Source organism: Gastrolobium bilobum, unplaced genomic scaffold (assembly GCF_033153095.1).
Source record: "Gastrolobium bilobum isolate Gb01-03AN ecotype WA unplaced genomic scaffold, APGP_CSIRO_Gbil_v1 utg4431, whole genome shotgun sequence".
Classification (NCBI taxonomy): Eukaryota; Viridiplantae; Streptophyta; class Magnoliopsida; order Fabales; family Fabaceae; genus Gastrolobium; species Gastrolobium bilobum.
The window spans coordinates 1-17,334 of NW_026899844.1; the positions used below are offsets into that span (position 1 = coordinate 1).

General features: G+C 37.6%; 1 protein-coding gene and 3 pseudogenes across 1 annotated transcript; 3 read left to right on the forward strand and 1 right to left on the reverse strand.

The window, feature by feature from the left end:
• Positions 1 to 2,164: 2,164 nt before the first annotated feature.
• Positions 2,165 to 2,491, reverse strand: LOC133293844 (auxin-induced protein X15-like). Its single transcript, XM_061492456.1, has one exon. The coding sequence runs from the start codon at positions 2,489 to 2,491 to the stop codon at positions 2,165 to 2,167; it is 327 nt and encodes a 108-aa protein (XP_061348440.1).
• Positions 2,492 to 3,308: 817 nt separating this feature from the next.
• Positions 3,309 to 4,464, forward strand: LOC133293882 (berberine bridge enzyme-like 4; annotated as a pseudogene).
• A 1,380-nt stretch (positions 4,465 to 5,844) lies between these two features.
• Positions 5,845 to 7,167, forward strand: LOC133293883 (pentatricopeptide repeat-containing protein At3g26540-like; annotated as a pseudogene).
• An 87-nt stretch (positions 7,168 to 7,254) lies between these two features.
• On the forward strand, positions 7,255 to 11,222 carry LOC133293884 (berberine bridge enzyme-like 5; annotated as a pseudogene).
• The last annotated feature ends 6,112 nt before the right edge of the window (positions 11,223 to 17,334 follow it).

Sequence of the window (17,334 nt, forward strand, 5' to 3'; positions counted from 1 at the left end):
TGGTAAAGGATCAACCACACTTTTCTTTGTTGCTATTGTTTTTCCTTTTTGGCATGTTTATGTTTAGGGTTTAGTGTTTCTCATTGAGATAAAGTTATTTTCTGCAAAAAAAAAAAAAAAAAAAAAAGGATGTATTTCGATTTGGAGAGAAAAGAAAATGGAGGATATTAGGGAAAAATTCATGTTGCAAGAGAGAAGTCAAATTCCCAAAACGCTCTCCAGTTTTAACCCCAAAAGCCACATAAACACTTATCCCTTCTTTATACATATATGCATCTACCAATTAAGATAATATAAAGGGTTTTGTTGAGCAGGCAATATATTGAATTTCAACGTTGGTGCTTCAGTTGATTTGGACATCCCACGTAGTTTCTGGAGTCGCTTGGCAGGGAAGTATGGTAACATTTTCTATTGGAAAGAGAAGGTAGACTCTGCTTTTCAATATACCTAAATTTTTTTCTTTTTTTTAGCTTAGTTAATAATTTGATAATGGTTTAACTTTAACAACAAATGAAACAGGGGGAAGATGCATCTATTGAAGCAGCAGTTATGGCAATTTCTAATTGCTTGAGAGAACCCGTTGGGCCTAGTAATTGTTCTGAGGTGAAATAATTTCATTGTTAATATTTTTTTTTTTATCATGTGACAGCCTTGTCAATTAGCTTGTTATCCCTTTTGGGTGTATAGAAATGAACTAAAACTATTGAGGATAATATGTTACATGTTTTAATTATATTATGTTGAATTTAAGGATCTTATGTACTTCATTGTTAATACATATGGAGTCATGTAATATAAAGTCTCTAGCGTCTTATTTATTGACTTGTGAAATCTGCTGACTAAGACTTATTACTTATCTTTAATATTAGTTCAGCTGTGGGAGCAGTTGAGAGTTCTCTTGAAGTATGTGTTTTCCTTTTAGAACAATGGCTCCTTGAGTCGTTGGATGAATTAAGTTCAACATCATAGATGCTACAAACTTAAATAGTTGTTCTACAGATTTTTCGTCTATATCCTGAAAGTAATAATATCACTTTGTCTTTGAGGCTTATCGATTGGGATAGAGGCTAAGGATTGGGAGGAAGTTATAGTTGGAATTTGTACTCTTAGGTTGAGAAGATTTCCCAATGATGACTTAGAGTAGCCATAACCGTTTTGCTTTTGTGGATCCCAAAAGGTGTGAGACAAACGTCCTCACCTGATGCATGAGGTGCATTCTTTCTGATAAGGGTTTAAAAATTTCATTTTAGGAATGCAAAGGTTAACCCCTTATGTGGGCTTTACCGGTCGGCCTAATGGACTAGGCTTGTGTGGTTGGCCGTTCAATTTAATTTATTCAATTCAGTTTTGATATCAATTCTTTGATTGCATTCGCAAGGGGCATAATGGCACGTTTCTAATGAAAGCATTCGTACATATTTCTTTTCATATGACCAAACAATTTGGTATTTGGAAGCTAGAGAATTAGACATTCCTAATTGAAAGAAAAGAAATGGAGTATATCATTATAATCACCCTCGCCCCTAGTTTTTTGGTTCATACTGTTGTAGAACTGTAGATTCAACATCCAAAATAGGAAAACTGAGCCAGCAAGCAATCATTTAATTGTTTTCAGCTCAAAAAGCATCTTGGTGCATGCATATCGTTGAGCATTATGGTCATTTAAGTTTTTTTCCCTTTCTCCTAAAACATAGTCCATGAGAGAAGACATGCTAGGTTAATTAAGGCAATTCCACCAGCCTCAGCAAAAGTTTATATATTAGTACTTAAAAATGGGGAAGATCCGTTTACAATTTTTTTTTACAAAAATAACTAACTCTTGATTGAAGTATAATCGGTCATACTTAATGTAGTTTGTAAACAAAAAGTTTGTAAATATAACATTCCCCCTTACAAATAACTAACCTGGAAGAATCAAAATATTTGAGCCGATGTAGTGAATAAAAAAGTTAAAGAAGTACCGGGATGACAATAATGCTTAACATTTATTAATGGCTAGAAGTGATGACCAAAATTTGACATGAAGAATATAATGAATCATCTACATATACTTCTTCAAGCTGTAGCAAAAGGCTTAATTGATTATAAAGTAGTTTTCTATTATAGGAAGTATGGAACATCAATAGTATTTGTATCCGTTTCTGCACCTTTGGTTCTCTCTTTTCTACTCTCTGAGACCATCTAGAATCTTCTGTAATTCTTGAGGTCGACAAGGGACTGCTAGAGCTCCCTGCTGTCCGAAACCATACTCTTCCTGAGCTTGGTCGAGTAGTCCCAAGAATGAAGGATCAGTCAAGTAGTTTAACTCAACAATGAACCTTTTGGATTCTCCATCCTTGATTGCAAGAACAGCAAAATATCCTTCCCTAACATCATCTGGCATCACAGTTGTGGCTTCAACAAGATCTTCATTGAAGTACCTTAGTTCAGGCCTTCTGTGTACAAAGAGTGAAAAACCCTTTTGCATCTTCCCAAGGAATGACCTAGGCATTTTGAAGCAATTTCTTATTGTTGATAGGAAAGTGAATTAGTGAGCTTGAAAGCTTCTGAATTTTGAGCTTGTGGCTTCTATAATTTGAGTTTGGCTATTTATATGCAGAAAGAACAAGAAAATTTCTTGACTCTAGGACTAGTTGCGGAGCCACTAGCGATTGGCGAGTAGGTGTAGCCATGCATTGCTTTCATTTGGCATCATTGGCAGGTCAATTTCTTCCTCTCCATATGCATTTAAGCAACTTTTATTGTTGAGGGAGAGCCTTTTGAAATAAAAAAATAAAATAAAAATCAGAACGGTTTAAATAATAAAACCCGACATCAGAAAATGAAATGTACACAAGCCCTGACTTTTCCCCATTTCGTTTTCCTCCCTTACATTTGAAGTTTGCTAACATTTAGTTTAAAATAAGCGTTTAAACACCTAGTAATCTTCCGAATTTCACAAATAACTCCATTTTAATGGCCTTGGTGAGTGTATCAACAATTTGCTCTTCACTCTTGTAGTAGATTAAGGGTGATAATTTTTAACAGGACTCAGTTGGTATTATACGAGAAATTCGTGTTTGGATTGACTTATTTTCAAATTTGTGTTGATAAAATTTGATACGAAAAAAATTGTGTCATATTGAGTGTCAACCTGCGAACACGACGTTGACCCACATTAATCTTTTTTTAAGTTATACATATGTTGTTTGTTGGGTGTTTGATCAGTTTGGGACTTTTTTCCATTAAATTTACGAATTTGGTATGTGGATGTGAGTAATTACGGTTTGGGGTCTTTAAGTGCTGCGGTGGGAACCCAACGTATCTAAATGACGCCCCCGGATCTCCGCGGCACTCATGTAATTTGGTTTTTTTTTTCTCTGCTAACCCAGTGCCGCCCCCACCCCCACCCCCTATTGGCATTCAATAAATAATATTTTTACTTAAATAAGTGCCGCACATAGCCCCCATCGGCACTAATTCTCATTTTCTTTTTTATTAAAAGTTTCGCCTAGCCCCCCAACGGCATTCATATAGTTTCTCTCGCTTTTACAATATTAATTAGTGCCATGGGACATCATGGGTTCAAGTTGGAGCAACACTTGGTAAGGTTTACTATAACATTGCAGAGAAAAGCAAATTCCATGGTTTCCCAGCTGGGGTATGCTCCACTTTGGGATATGGGATCACTTTTCTAGTGGTGGCTATGGGAATCTGATGAGAAAATATGATCTTTCTGTGGATAATATCATTGATGCACAATTAGTTGATGTCAATGGTAAAATCCTTGATAGAAAGTCAATGGGAAAAGATATGTTTTGGGCTATAAGAAGAGGTGGTGGGGCTAGTTTTGGTGTCATTCTTTCATGGAAGATCAAATTGGTTTCAGTAACTCCAATAGTGACTGTATTCAAAGTGAAAAAAATAGTGGAAGAAGGTGCTAGGGATGTTGTTTACAAATGGAAACTAATTGCAACAGAACTACCTTAAGATCTTTACATAAGACCTATGCCTGAAGTAGTCAATGGTACTCAAAGTGGTAAGAAGACCATACAAGTCACTTTTATTGGCCTATTTCTAGGACAGAGTGATAAACTTCTGCCTTTGTTAAATGAGAGTTTCCCTGAACTGGGTTTGCTGCAAAGTGATTGCATTGAAAAGCCATGGGTCAATTCCACTCTTTATTGGTACAATTTCCTAATTGAAGCCCCCATTGAAGCTTTGCTTGATGTCCCTAAAGAGCCCACTTCGTACAACTTCAAAACCATGTCAGACTATGTGAAAAAGCCCATTCCAAAGACTGCTTTAGCGTCCATATGGGACTTTATGATTAGAAGTGAGAGTGTACGAATGGAATGGAATCCTTATGGAGGAAAGATGCATAAGATTTCACCTTCAAAAACTCCATTTCCTCATAGAGTTGGGAACTTGTTCTTGATTGAGTACTTGACTTCTTGGGGGGAACATGAAAGCGAGAGAACGTAAACTATATGAATGTTGTTGGGGGGGGGGGGGGGGGCTGAGCGAAACTTTTAATAAAAAAAATGAGAATTGGTGCTGATGGGGGCTATGTGTGGCACTTATTTAAGTAAAAATATTATTTATGGAATGCCGATGGGGGCAGCACTGGGTTAGCAGAGAAAAAAAACAAATTACATGAGTGCCGTGGGGACCGGGGGGTGTCATTTAGATACGCTGAATCCCCACCGCGGCACTTAAAGACCCAAAACCGTAATTACTCTCATCCACATACCAAATTTGTAAATTTAATGGAAAAAAGTCCCAAACTGGTCAAACACCCGTTGTTTGTTATGTGTTGTGTCAACCCATAAATTAAGTGGGACACTTTGAAATTAACAAATTATTGGTATCATGTCATTTAGACTTGTAAAATAAATGGGTTGTGTTTATGTAAAATGTCTTGACATGAATTTATGTGTTCATGACACAAATTGTCACCCCTAATAATAGATGAGATCAATTGTTTCGTAATTGCAAACATGGTTCCTCGTTGATCATGCTTCGTGTTCCCCTTAATCACTTAATGTGATATTAGACCTAATAATTTTGCTGCTGGACCGAGTATTTGCAAATAGCGATATAATTGGAGACTTCTGCATAAGATTGCCATTAAGGGGAAAACACTGATTGTTAAGAATCAATAAGAACTATATGTAAAAGAGTTTGATGTGTGTCATGTCGCAGAAAATAAAATTATTTCTTACACATACATAAAAGTCTGTAGGGCCCATGTGAGCTCATGTTAAAAGAAGAGAGACAAAAAGAAAATATGGATCTCACATACTTTTATATATATGTAGGAGATAATTTTATCTGCTACAACATGAGAAATATTAAACTTTGAGTAAATATCTTTTTTGGTCTCTGGCAATATTCACGAACCCCTTATTGGTCCCTAACAATAAAAAAGGGACATAGTGGTCCCTTAAATTAACAAAAACAGGCCACGTTAGTCCTTCAGTTAAATCCCATCCAACGACCCAACTAACGATGCACACTTGGCACGTTAGTTTGCTGACGCGGATTTGAGTGGTCCACCGTAGATATTGAAACGATGACGTTTTGATAATTAGTTGCATCTCCATGGTCGTGTGGACACCTGGCCTAGCATCAGTTGCATCTCTAACGCCTTATTGGTCCCTGACAAAAATCACAGGGCCTTTATTGGTCCCTAACTAAAGAAAAATAGGGACATAAAATCAGAAGATTTCTATGCAATCAAATTTGTTAAACCAGAAGACATGGATGTACAACAATTTGAAGTTTGCTTTGTCCTTCTAGTCTTGAGGATAACTTTGAGGGAAAGAGTGTGTCATGTTCTTTCCCCTTGTATTGTATCATTGTATGGGTGTGAGTGGAGCTTCTGTACTAAACCAACTCCTCCACAACCACAAGCGAAACCTGAAGCCACACTCACCCGCCACCACAACCACCGAGGTTGTGATTAAAACAATCCTCACTTACCTCGAAGCTGGTCGGGTCCGAAGAGCAGTTTCAATTCTCTTCGTCTTCCCAGAACCCTTCCCTTTCTTTTTCTACGCCCACCTTTTTCGTCTCTGTTCCTTCCACCGCGCCATCGTGGAGGCTCGCAAGGTCGAGTCCCACTTGCTCCCCTTCTCCCCCAACCCACCCACCTTCCTCCTCAATCGCGCCATTGAGGCCTACGGCAAATGTTCTTCTCTTCGCGATGCTAGGGAACTGTTCGACGAAATTCCCCAACGAGATGGGGGCTCTTGGAACGTCTTGATTACTGCTTATTCTCAAATGGGTTACTCGGATGAGGCTCTTTCTCTGTTCCTGTGTATGAATAGGTCCGGTTTTTGCGCCAATGAAGTCACCTTTGCTAGTGTTCTTGCCTCTTGTGCTGTTGCTTCTCAGCTTCTTCTCTCCAGGCAGGTTCATGAGCTTGTGACAAAGTTTGGTTTTTGTGGAAATGTGATCCTCGAGAGTTCCCTTGTTGATGTTTATGCGAAATGTGGGGTTACAGATGATGCCCGGAAGATGTTTCATGAGATTCCACGTCCAAATGCTGTCACTTGGAATGTAATTATGAGGCGGTATCTTGATGTTGGTGATGCAAAGGAATCAGTTTTCATGTTCTCGCGAATGTTTTTGGCTAAGGTGTTGCAATGGGAGACAAAACCAACCAAGTATACATTTGGAACCCTTCTGGAAGCATGTGCAAATACCTTTGCTCTTCACCTTGGCAAACAAATTCATGCATTCATCATTAGACATGGATTTTAGATAGATACTATAATCAGAACTGCTTTGGTTTACATGTACTCTAAATGCCGTTGTCTTGAGCGTGCTATTGAGGTTTTGAAGGGGGCAGTTACTAGGGATGTGATTATTTGGAATACCATAATTTTGGGATGTTGCCACAATTATAGAGGTAAAGATGGACTTGACCTTTTTGGGATAATGCTAGCAAAAGGCATCAAACCAGACCATGTGACCTTTCAATGCATTCTGCTTGCTTGTGTTGAAGAAGGCCTTGTTGAGTTTGGCGCGGAAAGCTTTAAGTCAATGAGCAATGAATACCGTGTCCTGCCTCGGCTGGGGCATTATGACTGCATAATTGAACTCTACAGTCGGCATGGATACATGGATAAGCTCGAGAATTTTATGAAGACAATGACAATAGATTGCATAGAAGTCCTCTGATTTCATGTCCCTGTTTTTCTTTAGTTAGGGACCAAAAAAGGCCCCGTGGTTTTTGTCAGGGACCAATAAGGGCGATGTAAATCCACGATGGACTACTCAAATCCGCGTCAGCAAACTAACGTGCCAAGTTTGCACCGTTAGTTGGGCCGTTTGATGGGATTTAACAAAAGGACTAACGTGGCCTGTTTTTTGTAATTTAAGGGACCACTATGTCCCTTTTTTATTGCTAGGGACCAATAAGGGGTTCGTGGATATTTCCAGGGACCAAAAAGGGTTTTTACTCTTAAACTTTTAAGTAAAAATTGTTGGAATTTGTATAGACAATTTATTGGTTATGAATAAGAAGTGGGTTTAAGGAAGAAAAGAAAAGAGGGAAGTTGAAGGGGTGTATGGGTTTTAAGAAGTCCCAGTATCTATAAATATACATCTATTAACTTAACAATCTCAAAGCAAGATGGTTGATTCGAATCTATTAAGTTGCAAGTAAATTCAACATATTTCTTTCAATTGGAGGAAATGTCTTAACATATACCTTAACTATTATTTAATGAAAAAGACCATATATTCTAAATATACATCTGCATGCAGAGCACAAACTGCCTCCATCTTTGGCACTCTTCTCCCATGGTTCATCTAGAATCTTCTCTTGAGGGTATAAGGGAATTAACAGAATTCCCCTATGTTTGAAACCATACTCTTCTTTTGCCCGCTCGAGTAGTCCCAAAAACTCATGATCTATCAAAAGTGTAACTCAACAAGAAACCTTTAGGTTTCTTCACCCTTTTTAGCAAGTACTACAAAACTTTCTTCCATAATGCCATCTAACACCACTGTTGATGTACCCGGTTGATCTTCCTTCAAGTAGCTTATTGTAGGGGGTCTTTTTGGAATGAGAAACCATCGTGCGTATATATCTATAAGATGTAGTGAATGTTCTTTTAAAGAACACAAGTATGTCGTTTTACCAGTTTTAAATATATTTTTTCGAAAATACATAGTTATAATATTAAAGTTGTATTTTCTTTCTTTCTCTTAGAAAGCTGTCTGCTGACGTGGAAAGTAAAAAAAGTACAATTTTAATATTATAAAGGGGAGGTCATAGTTACTATCTCTTTTTTTATTACCTCTAACTACTAAATCTTAACCGTTGATTTTTGCCAATGTAACAGTGATAATTTATTGGGTCATATTCATTAATTAATTATTAATTTTTGATAAATTATAACTGTTAGATTGACGGAAATCAACGGTTAAGATTTAATAGTAAGAGGTAGTAAGAAAAGAAGGTAGTAAATATAACCTCTCCTTTATAAGGGATATGCTATTATGTATATTCTTGTTTTGCCTACCTTTGCCTACCCTCTCAACACCATTAGATTATAATCGCATCCAACGGTGGAGATTTGCAGAATAAAATAAACTTTTTTCCCCTTTCTTTCTCTTCACTGTCTCCCAAACTTTTTCGCTCTCATCCCTTTTCTCTTTATTGATTTGCGTATTTTACAATCTGAATTTATATTTGAATCGAAATCCATGCAATGATTAATGGCATGATAGTTCTGCTGGATGAGTATAATTTTCAAAATTTCTTGAATCTGATATAATTGAATACGACAGAAACCACAAATTTACAAAAAAACGAAAACCATGAATAACCCTTCATTTGAATTAATCCACGATTATCGTAACGTTTCTACTTTGCTGTTGAAATTTGAAACGAATCAACTTATCTCGTTCTTCTTATCTTGTTTTTCACCTTGAAGTGGGAAAATGATCTCTGTTCTCTCTATGTACGCCTAACAACAAGCCTACCTAGTTCCATAACATAGGACATCTGGTTTTATTTCTTCTTGACACCCCATTTCAATTTTTTTATGTAAGTACTCGTAACAATGGCTGGGTTGGATGAAGTGAAAAAAAGCTTGTACCTATTTTTGATGTTGAAGCACCATTGAAGAAAGAGAAACGAGAGGAGAGAGAAAGAGTAATAGGCTGTGGAAGAGAGAAAGGGTAAAAGAGTTTATTTTATATCATAAATCTCCATCGTTAGATGAGATTGTAATCAAATGGTGTTGAGAGGGGTAGGAAAAAGTAGGCAAAATAAGAGTACGTAGAATAATATATCCCATATTATAAATATGTAAGAATATCTAGTTAAAAACTATTAAAAGTTGTGTACTCTAAGAGGACACTCATTTCTCCCTTAAAACACAATATATTTGTTTTGAACCACATATATATATGCATAATCCAGTAGCGGCCACCAAGACCCATTATAGGGTCTGAATTAATGCATTCCTAAATCGAGATAATTAAATATTCTCATACTGCACTAGATCCCTTCTTCTATGCACATGCAGAGATTATCTTCTGTACACTTGTAGTAGGTACATCTGTCATTTAACAAGTGTTAAATTACAGTTATTTCTCATTTTTTATTGGATAGATGCACTCAGTGAATGGTACAGTAGTAGTACCATAGATATTTCCGCACATGCGCCTCTCCACGGGTGAGGGTGTTATTGAAGACAGTGGGTGATATTATATCACTAAGAGATTTGAAGCCATGTATAAAGCACAGGAGGTAAATGATCAGAATTACCACTGTGCAATTATAAAATTAAAGAACAGACTTACTTGATATGTATGAAACAGACAGAATCAGAAGAATGGAAAAATGCAGTATCAGAGGAGTAAAATCCGAGCCCACAGAACGTGTCTCCTTAAGACAATTTGCCCCCTCACAGATGCCAAAGGTTGATGGACACTTGTCTCCTAGAATAGAACGAATTTTGTCTGAAGAATGGTGGCACTACCAATCAACAGCCCAAACGAACACAACAATTGCCAGAGGAAAGTACACCCGAGGATGAACGAAAGTATGCAAACCGGAAGGGAAGAAAAATTCCGGCAGAGTTTCAGTGCAGAAAATCGGATAAATTTCTGAAGGTGTCAGTGTCTATTTATAGACATTGACCGGTAACGATGAACAGTTGCCGGCGGCGATCCGCCATGTCTGACGGCGGCGAACGCGACCGGTGACCGTTCCGACGAACAGGTACAACCGATGACTAGTTCGGCGAGCAAACACAACAGGTGACCAGTTCGCGAAAGGGAAGAACCGGTTCGGCTCAAAATTGCTCAAAAAACTGGCGGGTAGAAACGTTTGGGTTTGAAGTTTTTGGAGGGAAGCAACGAATACATTTTTGGACAAAATATTTTATTACACACACATGAATCGAGCCGAACGAACAGATCCGATTAGGACGGTCGGACGGCGGCGCGCGCGCATGTGGTGGACCAAAGCCCACCTAGCTCCTCCCCCTCCACAAAATGTGTAGTGACCCAAGGGCCAATCAAGGAGAGTGAGGTGGTGGGGCTAGTTTTGGTGTCATTCTTTCATGGAAGATCAAATTGGTTTCAGTAACTCCAATAGTGACTGTATTCAAAGTGAAAAAGCAGTGGAAGAAGGTGCTTCGGATGTTGTTTACAAATGGAAACTAATTGCAACAGAACTACCTTAAGATCTTTACATAAGACCTATGCCTGAAGTAGTCAATGGTACTCAAAGTGGTAAGAAGACCGTACAAGTCACTTTTATTGGCCTATTTCTGGGACAGAGTGATAAACTTCTGCCTTTGTTAAATGAGAGTTTCCCTGAACTGGGTTTGCTGCAAAGTGATTGCATTGAAATGCCATGGGTCAATTCCACTCTTTATTGGTACAATTTCCCAATTGAAGCCCCCATTGAAGCTTTGCTTGATGTCCCCAAAGAGCCCACTTCGTACAACTTCAAAACCATGTCAGACTATGTGAAAAAGCCCATTCCAAAGACTGCTTTAGCGTCCATATGGGACTTTATGATTAGAAGTGAGAGTGTACGAATGGAATGGAATCCTTATGGAGGAAAGATGCATAAGATTTCACCTTCAAAAACTCCATTTCCTCACAGAGCTGGGAACTTGTTCTTGATTGAGTACTTGACTTCTTGGGGGGAGGGGGCGAAGATGAAAGCGAGAGAACGTAAACTATATGAATGTCGTTGGGGGGGCTGAGCGAAACTTTTAATAAAAAAATGTGAATTGGTGCTGATGGGGGCTATGTGTGGCACTTATTTAAGTAAAAATATTATTTATGGAATGCCGATGGAGGCAGCACTGGGTTAGCAGAGAAAAAAAAACAAATTACATGAGTGCCGTGGGGACCGGGGGGTGTCATTTAGATACGCTGAATCCCCACCGCGGCACTTAAAGACCCAAAACCGTAATTACTCTCATCCACGTACCAAATTTGTAAATTTAATGGAAAAAAGTCCCAAACTAGTCAACCACCCGTTGTTTGTTATGTGTTGTGTTGTGTCAACCCATAAATTAAGTGGGACACTTTGAAATTAACAAATTATTGGTATCATGTCATTTAGACTTGTAAAATAAATGGGTTGTGTTTATGTAAAATGTCTTGACATGAATTTATGTGTTCATGACACAAATTGTCACCCCTAATAATAGATGAGATCAATTGTTTCGTAATTGCAAACATGGTTCCTCGTTGATCATGCTTCGTGTTCCCCTTAATCACTTAATGTGATATTAGACCTAATAATTTTGCTGCTGGACCGAGTATTTGCAAATAGCGATATAATTGGAGACTTCTGCATAAGATTGCCATTAAGGGGGAAACACTAATTGTTAAGAATCAATAAGAACTATATGTAAAAGAGTTTGATGTGTGTCATGTTACAGAAAATAAAATTATTTCTTACACATACATAAAAGTCTGTAGGGCCCATGTGAGCTCATGTTAAAAGAAGAGAGACAAAAAGAAAATATGAATTTCACACACTTTTATATATATGTAGGAGATAATTTTATCTGCTACAACATCAGAAATATTAAACTTTTAAGTAAAAATTGTTGGAATTTGTATAGACAATTTATTGGTTATGAATAAGAAGTGGGTTTATGGAAGAAAAGAAAAGAGGGAAGTTGAAGGGGTGTATGGGTTTTAAGAAGTCCCAGTATCTATAAATATACATCTATTAACTTAACAGTCTCAAAGCAAGATGGTTGATTCGAATCTATTAAGTTGCAAGTAAATTCAACATATTTCTTTCAATTGGAGGAAATGTCCTAACATACACCTTAACTATTATTTAACGAAAAAGACCATATATTCTAAATATACATCTGCATGCAGAGCACAAACTGCCTCCATCTTTGGCACTCTTCTCCCATGGTTCATCTAGAATCTTCTCTTGAGGGTATAAGGGAATTACCAGAGTTCCCCTCTGTTTGAAACCATACTCTCCTTTTGCCCGCTCGAGTAGTCCCAAAAACTCATGATCTATCAAAAGTGTAACTCAACAAGAAACCTTTAGGTTTCTTCACCCTTTTTAGCAAGTACTACAAAATGTTCTTCCATAATGCCATCTAACACGACTGTTGATGTACCCTGTTGATCTTCCTTCAAGTAGCTTATTGTAGGGGATCTCTTTGGAATGAGAAACCATCGTGCATATATATCTATAGGATGTAGTGAATGTTCTTTTAAAGAACACAAGTATGTAGTTTTTCCAGTTTTAAATATGTTTTTCCGAAAATACATAGTTATAATATTAAAGTTGTATTTTCTTTCTTTCTCTTAGAAAGCTGCCTGCTGACGTGGAAAGTAAAAAAAGTACAATTTTAGTATTATAAAGGGGAGGTTATAGTTACTATCTCTTTTTTTATTACCTTTAACTACTAAATCTTAACCGTTGATTTCCGCCAATCTAACGGTGATAATTTATTGGGTCATATTGATTAATTAATTATTAATTTTTAATAAATTATAACTATTAGATTGACGGAAATCAAACGATTAAGATTTAATGGTAAGAGATAGTAAAAAAAGAAGGTAGTAACTATAACCTCTCCTTTATAAGGGATATGTTATTATGTATATTCTTGTTTTGCCTACCTTTGCCTACCCTCTCAACACCATTAGATTATAATCGCATCCAACGGTGGAGATTTACAGAATAAAATAAACTTTTTTCCCCTTTCTTTCTCTTCACTGTCTCCCAAACTTTTTCTCTCTCATCCCTTTTGTCTTTATCGATTTGCGTATTTTACAATCTGAATTTATATTTGAATCGAAATCCATGCAATGATTAATGGCATGATAGTTCTGTTGGATGAGTATAATTTTCAAAATTTCTTGAATCTGATATAATTGAATACGACAGAAACCACAAATTTACAAAAAAACGAAAACTATGAATAACCCTTCATTTGAATTAATCCACGATTATCGTAACATTTCTACTTTGCTGTTGAAATTTGAAACGAATCAACTTATCTCGTTCTTCTTATCTTGTTTTTCACCTTAAAGTGGGAAAAGGATCTATGTTCTCTCTATGTTACGCCTAACAACAAGCCTACCTAGTTCAATAACATAGGACATCTGGTTTTATTTCTTCTTGACACCCCATTTCAATTTTTTATGTAAATACTCGTAACAACGGCTAGGTTGGATGAAGTGAAAAAAAGCTTGCACCTTTTTTTGATGTTGAAGCACCATTGAAGAAAGAGAAACGAGAGGAGAGAGAAAGAGTGAGAGGCTGTGGAAGAGAGAAAGGGTAAAAGAGTTTATTTTATATCATAAATCTCCATCGTTAGATGAGATTGTAATCAAATGGTGTTGAGAGGGGTAGGAAAAGGTAGCAAAATAAGCGTAGGTAGAATAACATATCCCATATTATAAATATGTAGGAATATCTAGTTAAAAACTATTAAAAGTTGTGTACTCTAAGAGGACACTCTTTTCTCCCTTAAAACACAGTATATTTGTTTTGAACCACATATATATATGCATAATCCAGTAGCGGCCACCAAACCCATTATAGGGTCTGAATTAATGCATTCCTAAATCGAGATAATTAAATATTCTCATACTGCACTAGATCCCTTCTTCTATGCACATGCAGAGATTATCTTCTATACATTTGTAGTAGGTACATCTATCATTTAACAAGTGTTAAATGACAGTTATTCCTCATTTTTATTGGATAGATGCACTAAGTGAATGGTACAGCAGTAGTACCATGGATATTTCTGCACATGCGCCTCTCCACGGGTGAGGGTGTTATTGAAGACAGTGAACGATATTATATCAATAATAGATTTGAACCCATGTATAAAGCAGAGGAAGTAGATGATCAGAATTATCACTGTGCAATTATAAAATTAAATAACAGACTTACTTGATATGTATGAAACAGACAGAATCAGAAGAATGGAAAAATGCAGTATCAGAGGAGTAAAATCCGAGCCCACAGAACGTGTCTCCTTAAGACAATTTTCCCCCTCACAGATGCCAAAGGTTGATGGACACTTGTCTCCTAGAATAGAACGGATTTCGTCTGAAGAATGGTGGCAATACCAATCAACAGCCCAAACGAACACAACAATTTCCAGAGGAAAGTACACCCGAGGATGAACGAAAGTATGCAAATCAAAAGGGAAGAATAATTCCGGCAGAGTTTCAGTGCAGAAAATCGGATAAATTTCTGAAGGTGTCAGTGTCTATTTATAGACACTGACCGGTCACGATGAACAGTCGCCGGCGGCGATCCGCCGTGTCTGACGGCGACGAACGGGTGCGACTGGTGACCGTTCTGACGAATAGGTACAACCGGTGACGGTTCGGCGAGCAAACACAACCTGTGACCGGTTCGCGAAAGGGAAGAACCAGTTCGGTTCAAAATTGCTTAAAAAACCGGCGGGTAGAAACGTTTGGGTTTGAAGTTTTTGAAGGGAAGCAACAGATACATTTTTGGACAAAATATTTTATTACACACATATGAACCGAACCGAACCGATCCGATCCGATTCGGACGGTCGGATGGCGGCGCGCGCGTGTGTGGTTGAACAAAGCCCACCTAGCTCCTCCCTCTCCACAAAATGTGTAGTGACCCAAGGGCCAATCTAGGAGAGTGAGGTGGGAGCTTATAAACTCTCCCACTTCCTACTATTTCTCCATTGTGGGACTTTGTTAAAACCCACACACCTCTTCATCTTCCCTTTTCTCTTTTCTTTATTAACCTACTTCTTATCATAACCAATGGATTATTGTTCATAAATTCCAACAATCCCCACATGAACAAGAAGTCAAATCATCGTGACAAAAATGCATAAGAGTATAAATGCAAAGTGTAATTTCCTCAACGAGAAACAACTGCATCGAGATAGGTGGAGTTACCTTTGAACCTTCTCTAGTGAAAACCTATCGGATATTCTCGGTCAATCGGTGGTCTAGGTCGACTTGAATCGTCAAACTTTAGTGTATACCTAGACAATATGAGTCACACAATTGCTTCTCTAGCATTGTTGGTCCTTTGTTGCGCCCATTTTGGCCGTGGGACACCTGCCTGGTTCTGCGAGTGTTTTAGAGAATCGATCTTTGAAAAATTCTCATAGAAGCAGCCCTCACTTCACACTCATATAGGTGATTTCTTGTGAAGTAACTCACTATACATCATTTGAACACAACAGAGTAAGAAATCATTAAAAGCCTAAGTGCTTACCCTCATAAATACACTGTCTTGTCTTAGGAATTAGTATGAGTTTAAAAACTCCACAGTGTTTAAACAATCGACCATCACTTAGTTGTCTCTTTGAACCTAGTTCATGGGATCTCCACTCTTCTAGGTAGAGTTACCGCAATGCTCAACAAATGATAGGCCTTAAACCCATTCCTTTCGACAAATTTTCAACCAACTCTCTAGGAATCCCTTTGGTTAACGGATCCGCTATGTTCTCTTTAGACTTAACATAGTCAATTGTAATAATTCCATTCGAGAGTAGTTGTCTTACGGTATTATGTCTACGACGTATGTGTCTAGACTTACCGTTATACATGACGTTCTTGGCCCTTCCAATAGCTGCTTGGCTATCACAATGTATGCATACAGATGGTACCAGTGTTGGCCAATTAGGAACATCCTCAATAAAGTTACGAAGCCATTCGACTTCTTCACCGGCCTTATCTAAAGCAATAAATTCTGCTTCCATGGTTGACCTTGCGATGCAAGTCTGTTTGGACGATTTCCAAGACACAGCACCTCCACTAAAGGTGAACACATATCCACTTGTGGATCTAGTGTTGTTAGAGCCGGTGATCCAATTTGCATCACAATACCCTTCTATAACTGCTGGGTATTTCTCGTAATGCAAAGCATAATTTTGAGTATACTTCAAGTATCCCAAAACTCTTACCATAGCTTTCCAATGATTTTCATTTGGATTACTGGTAAAGCGACTTAACAGACTTACTGCATAAGCAATATCAGGTCTGGTGCAGTTCATAACATACATAAGACTTCCCAACACTTGAGCATATAGCTTTGTGCTGTAGCTTTACCAGTGTTCTTTAATAAACTAAGATTAGAATCTACAGGGTTCCTCACAAGAGTTATGTAAGAACCCACACCGTTAATTAAGGTATTTAATTAATTAATTACGAGAAAATAGGAAATGATTCCATAATTGACCCTAATAATTATTTATGAGACTTAATAATCGTAATAAGTGATTAAGAATGCTGAAAGTCGCTTTTCGGAAGAAAAGTGCAGATACCGGTTCTGCTAGTCGGTATAAATGCGTGCCGAAAAAGTATCCCGAAAAATTAATGTAAGTGCATGATAATTACTAGAATAATATGTAGGACTTGTAAAACGAGTTTCAAGTCCAGATAATGAGAACTGGTGCTGGAAACCGGTACTGGCTTGGAAAAGCGCGTACCGGAAAAGTGCTCAGAAAATTATAAGAAAAATATGATAAATCTTAGAAAATTATGTAGTTTCATAATCCAAAGTTTGGGATTAAAATGCTAAGCGTAGCAATTAAAGTTAATACTGTGTGTTTAAGTGCGTTTGGGCTATAAATACCCTTATTAAGGGCACATTGCCCTAGATACCAGATTTTGCTACGTGAGTTGTGTTGGTGGCTGACCAGAAACACAGCCTTTGGGTTTTCTCCTTCCTTTTCTTCAGGTTCAAGGCCTTTTCTTCCTTGATTCTTCACTTTTTCTCTTGTAAACACATTGGGTGAGTGTGAACAATCCTTGTGAGTGAGAAAGAGACTTCATTTCTGAGTTTGGCTTCTGTCTTGAGAGGGTGAGCTTGCT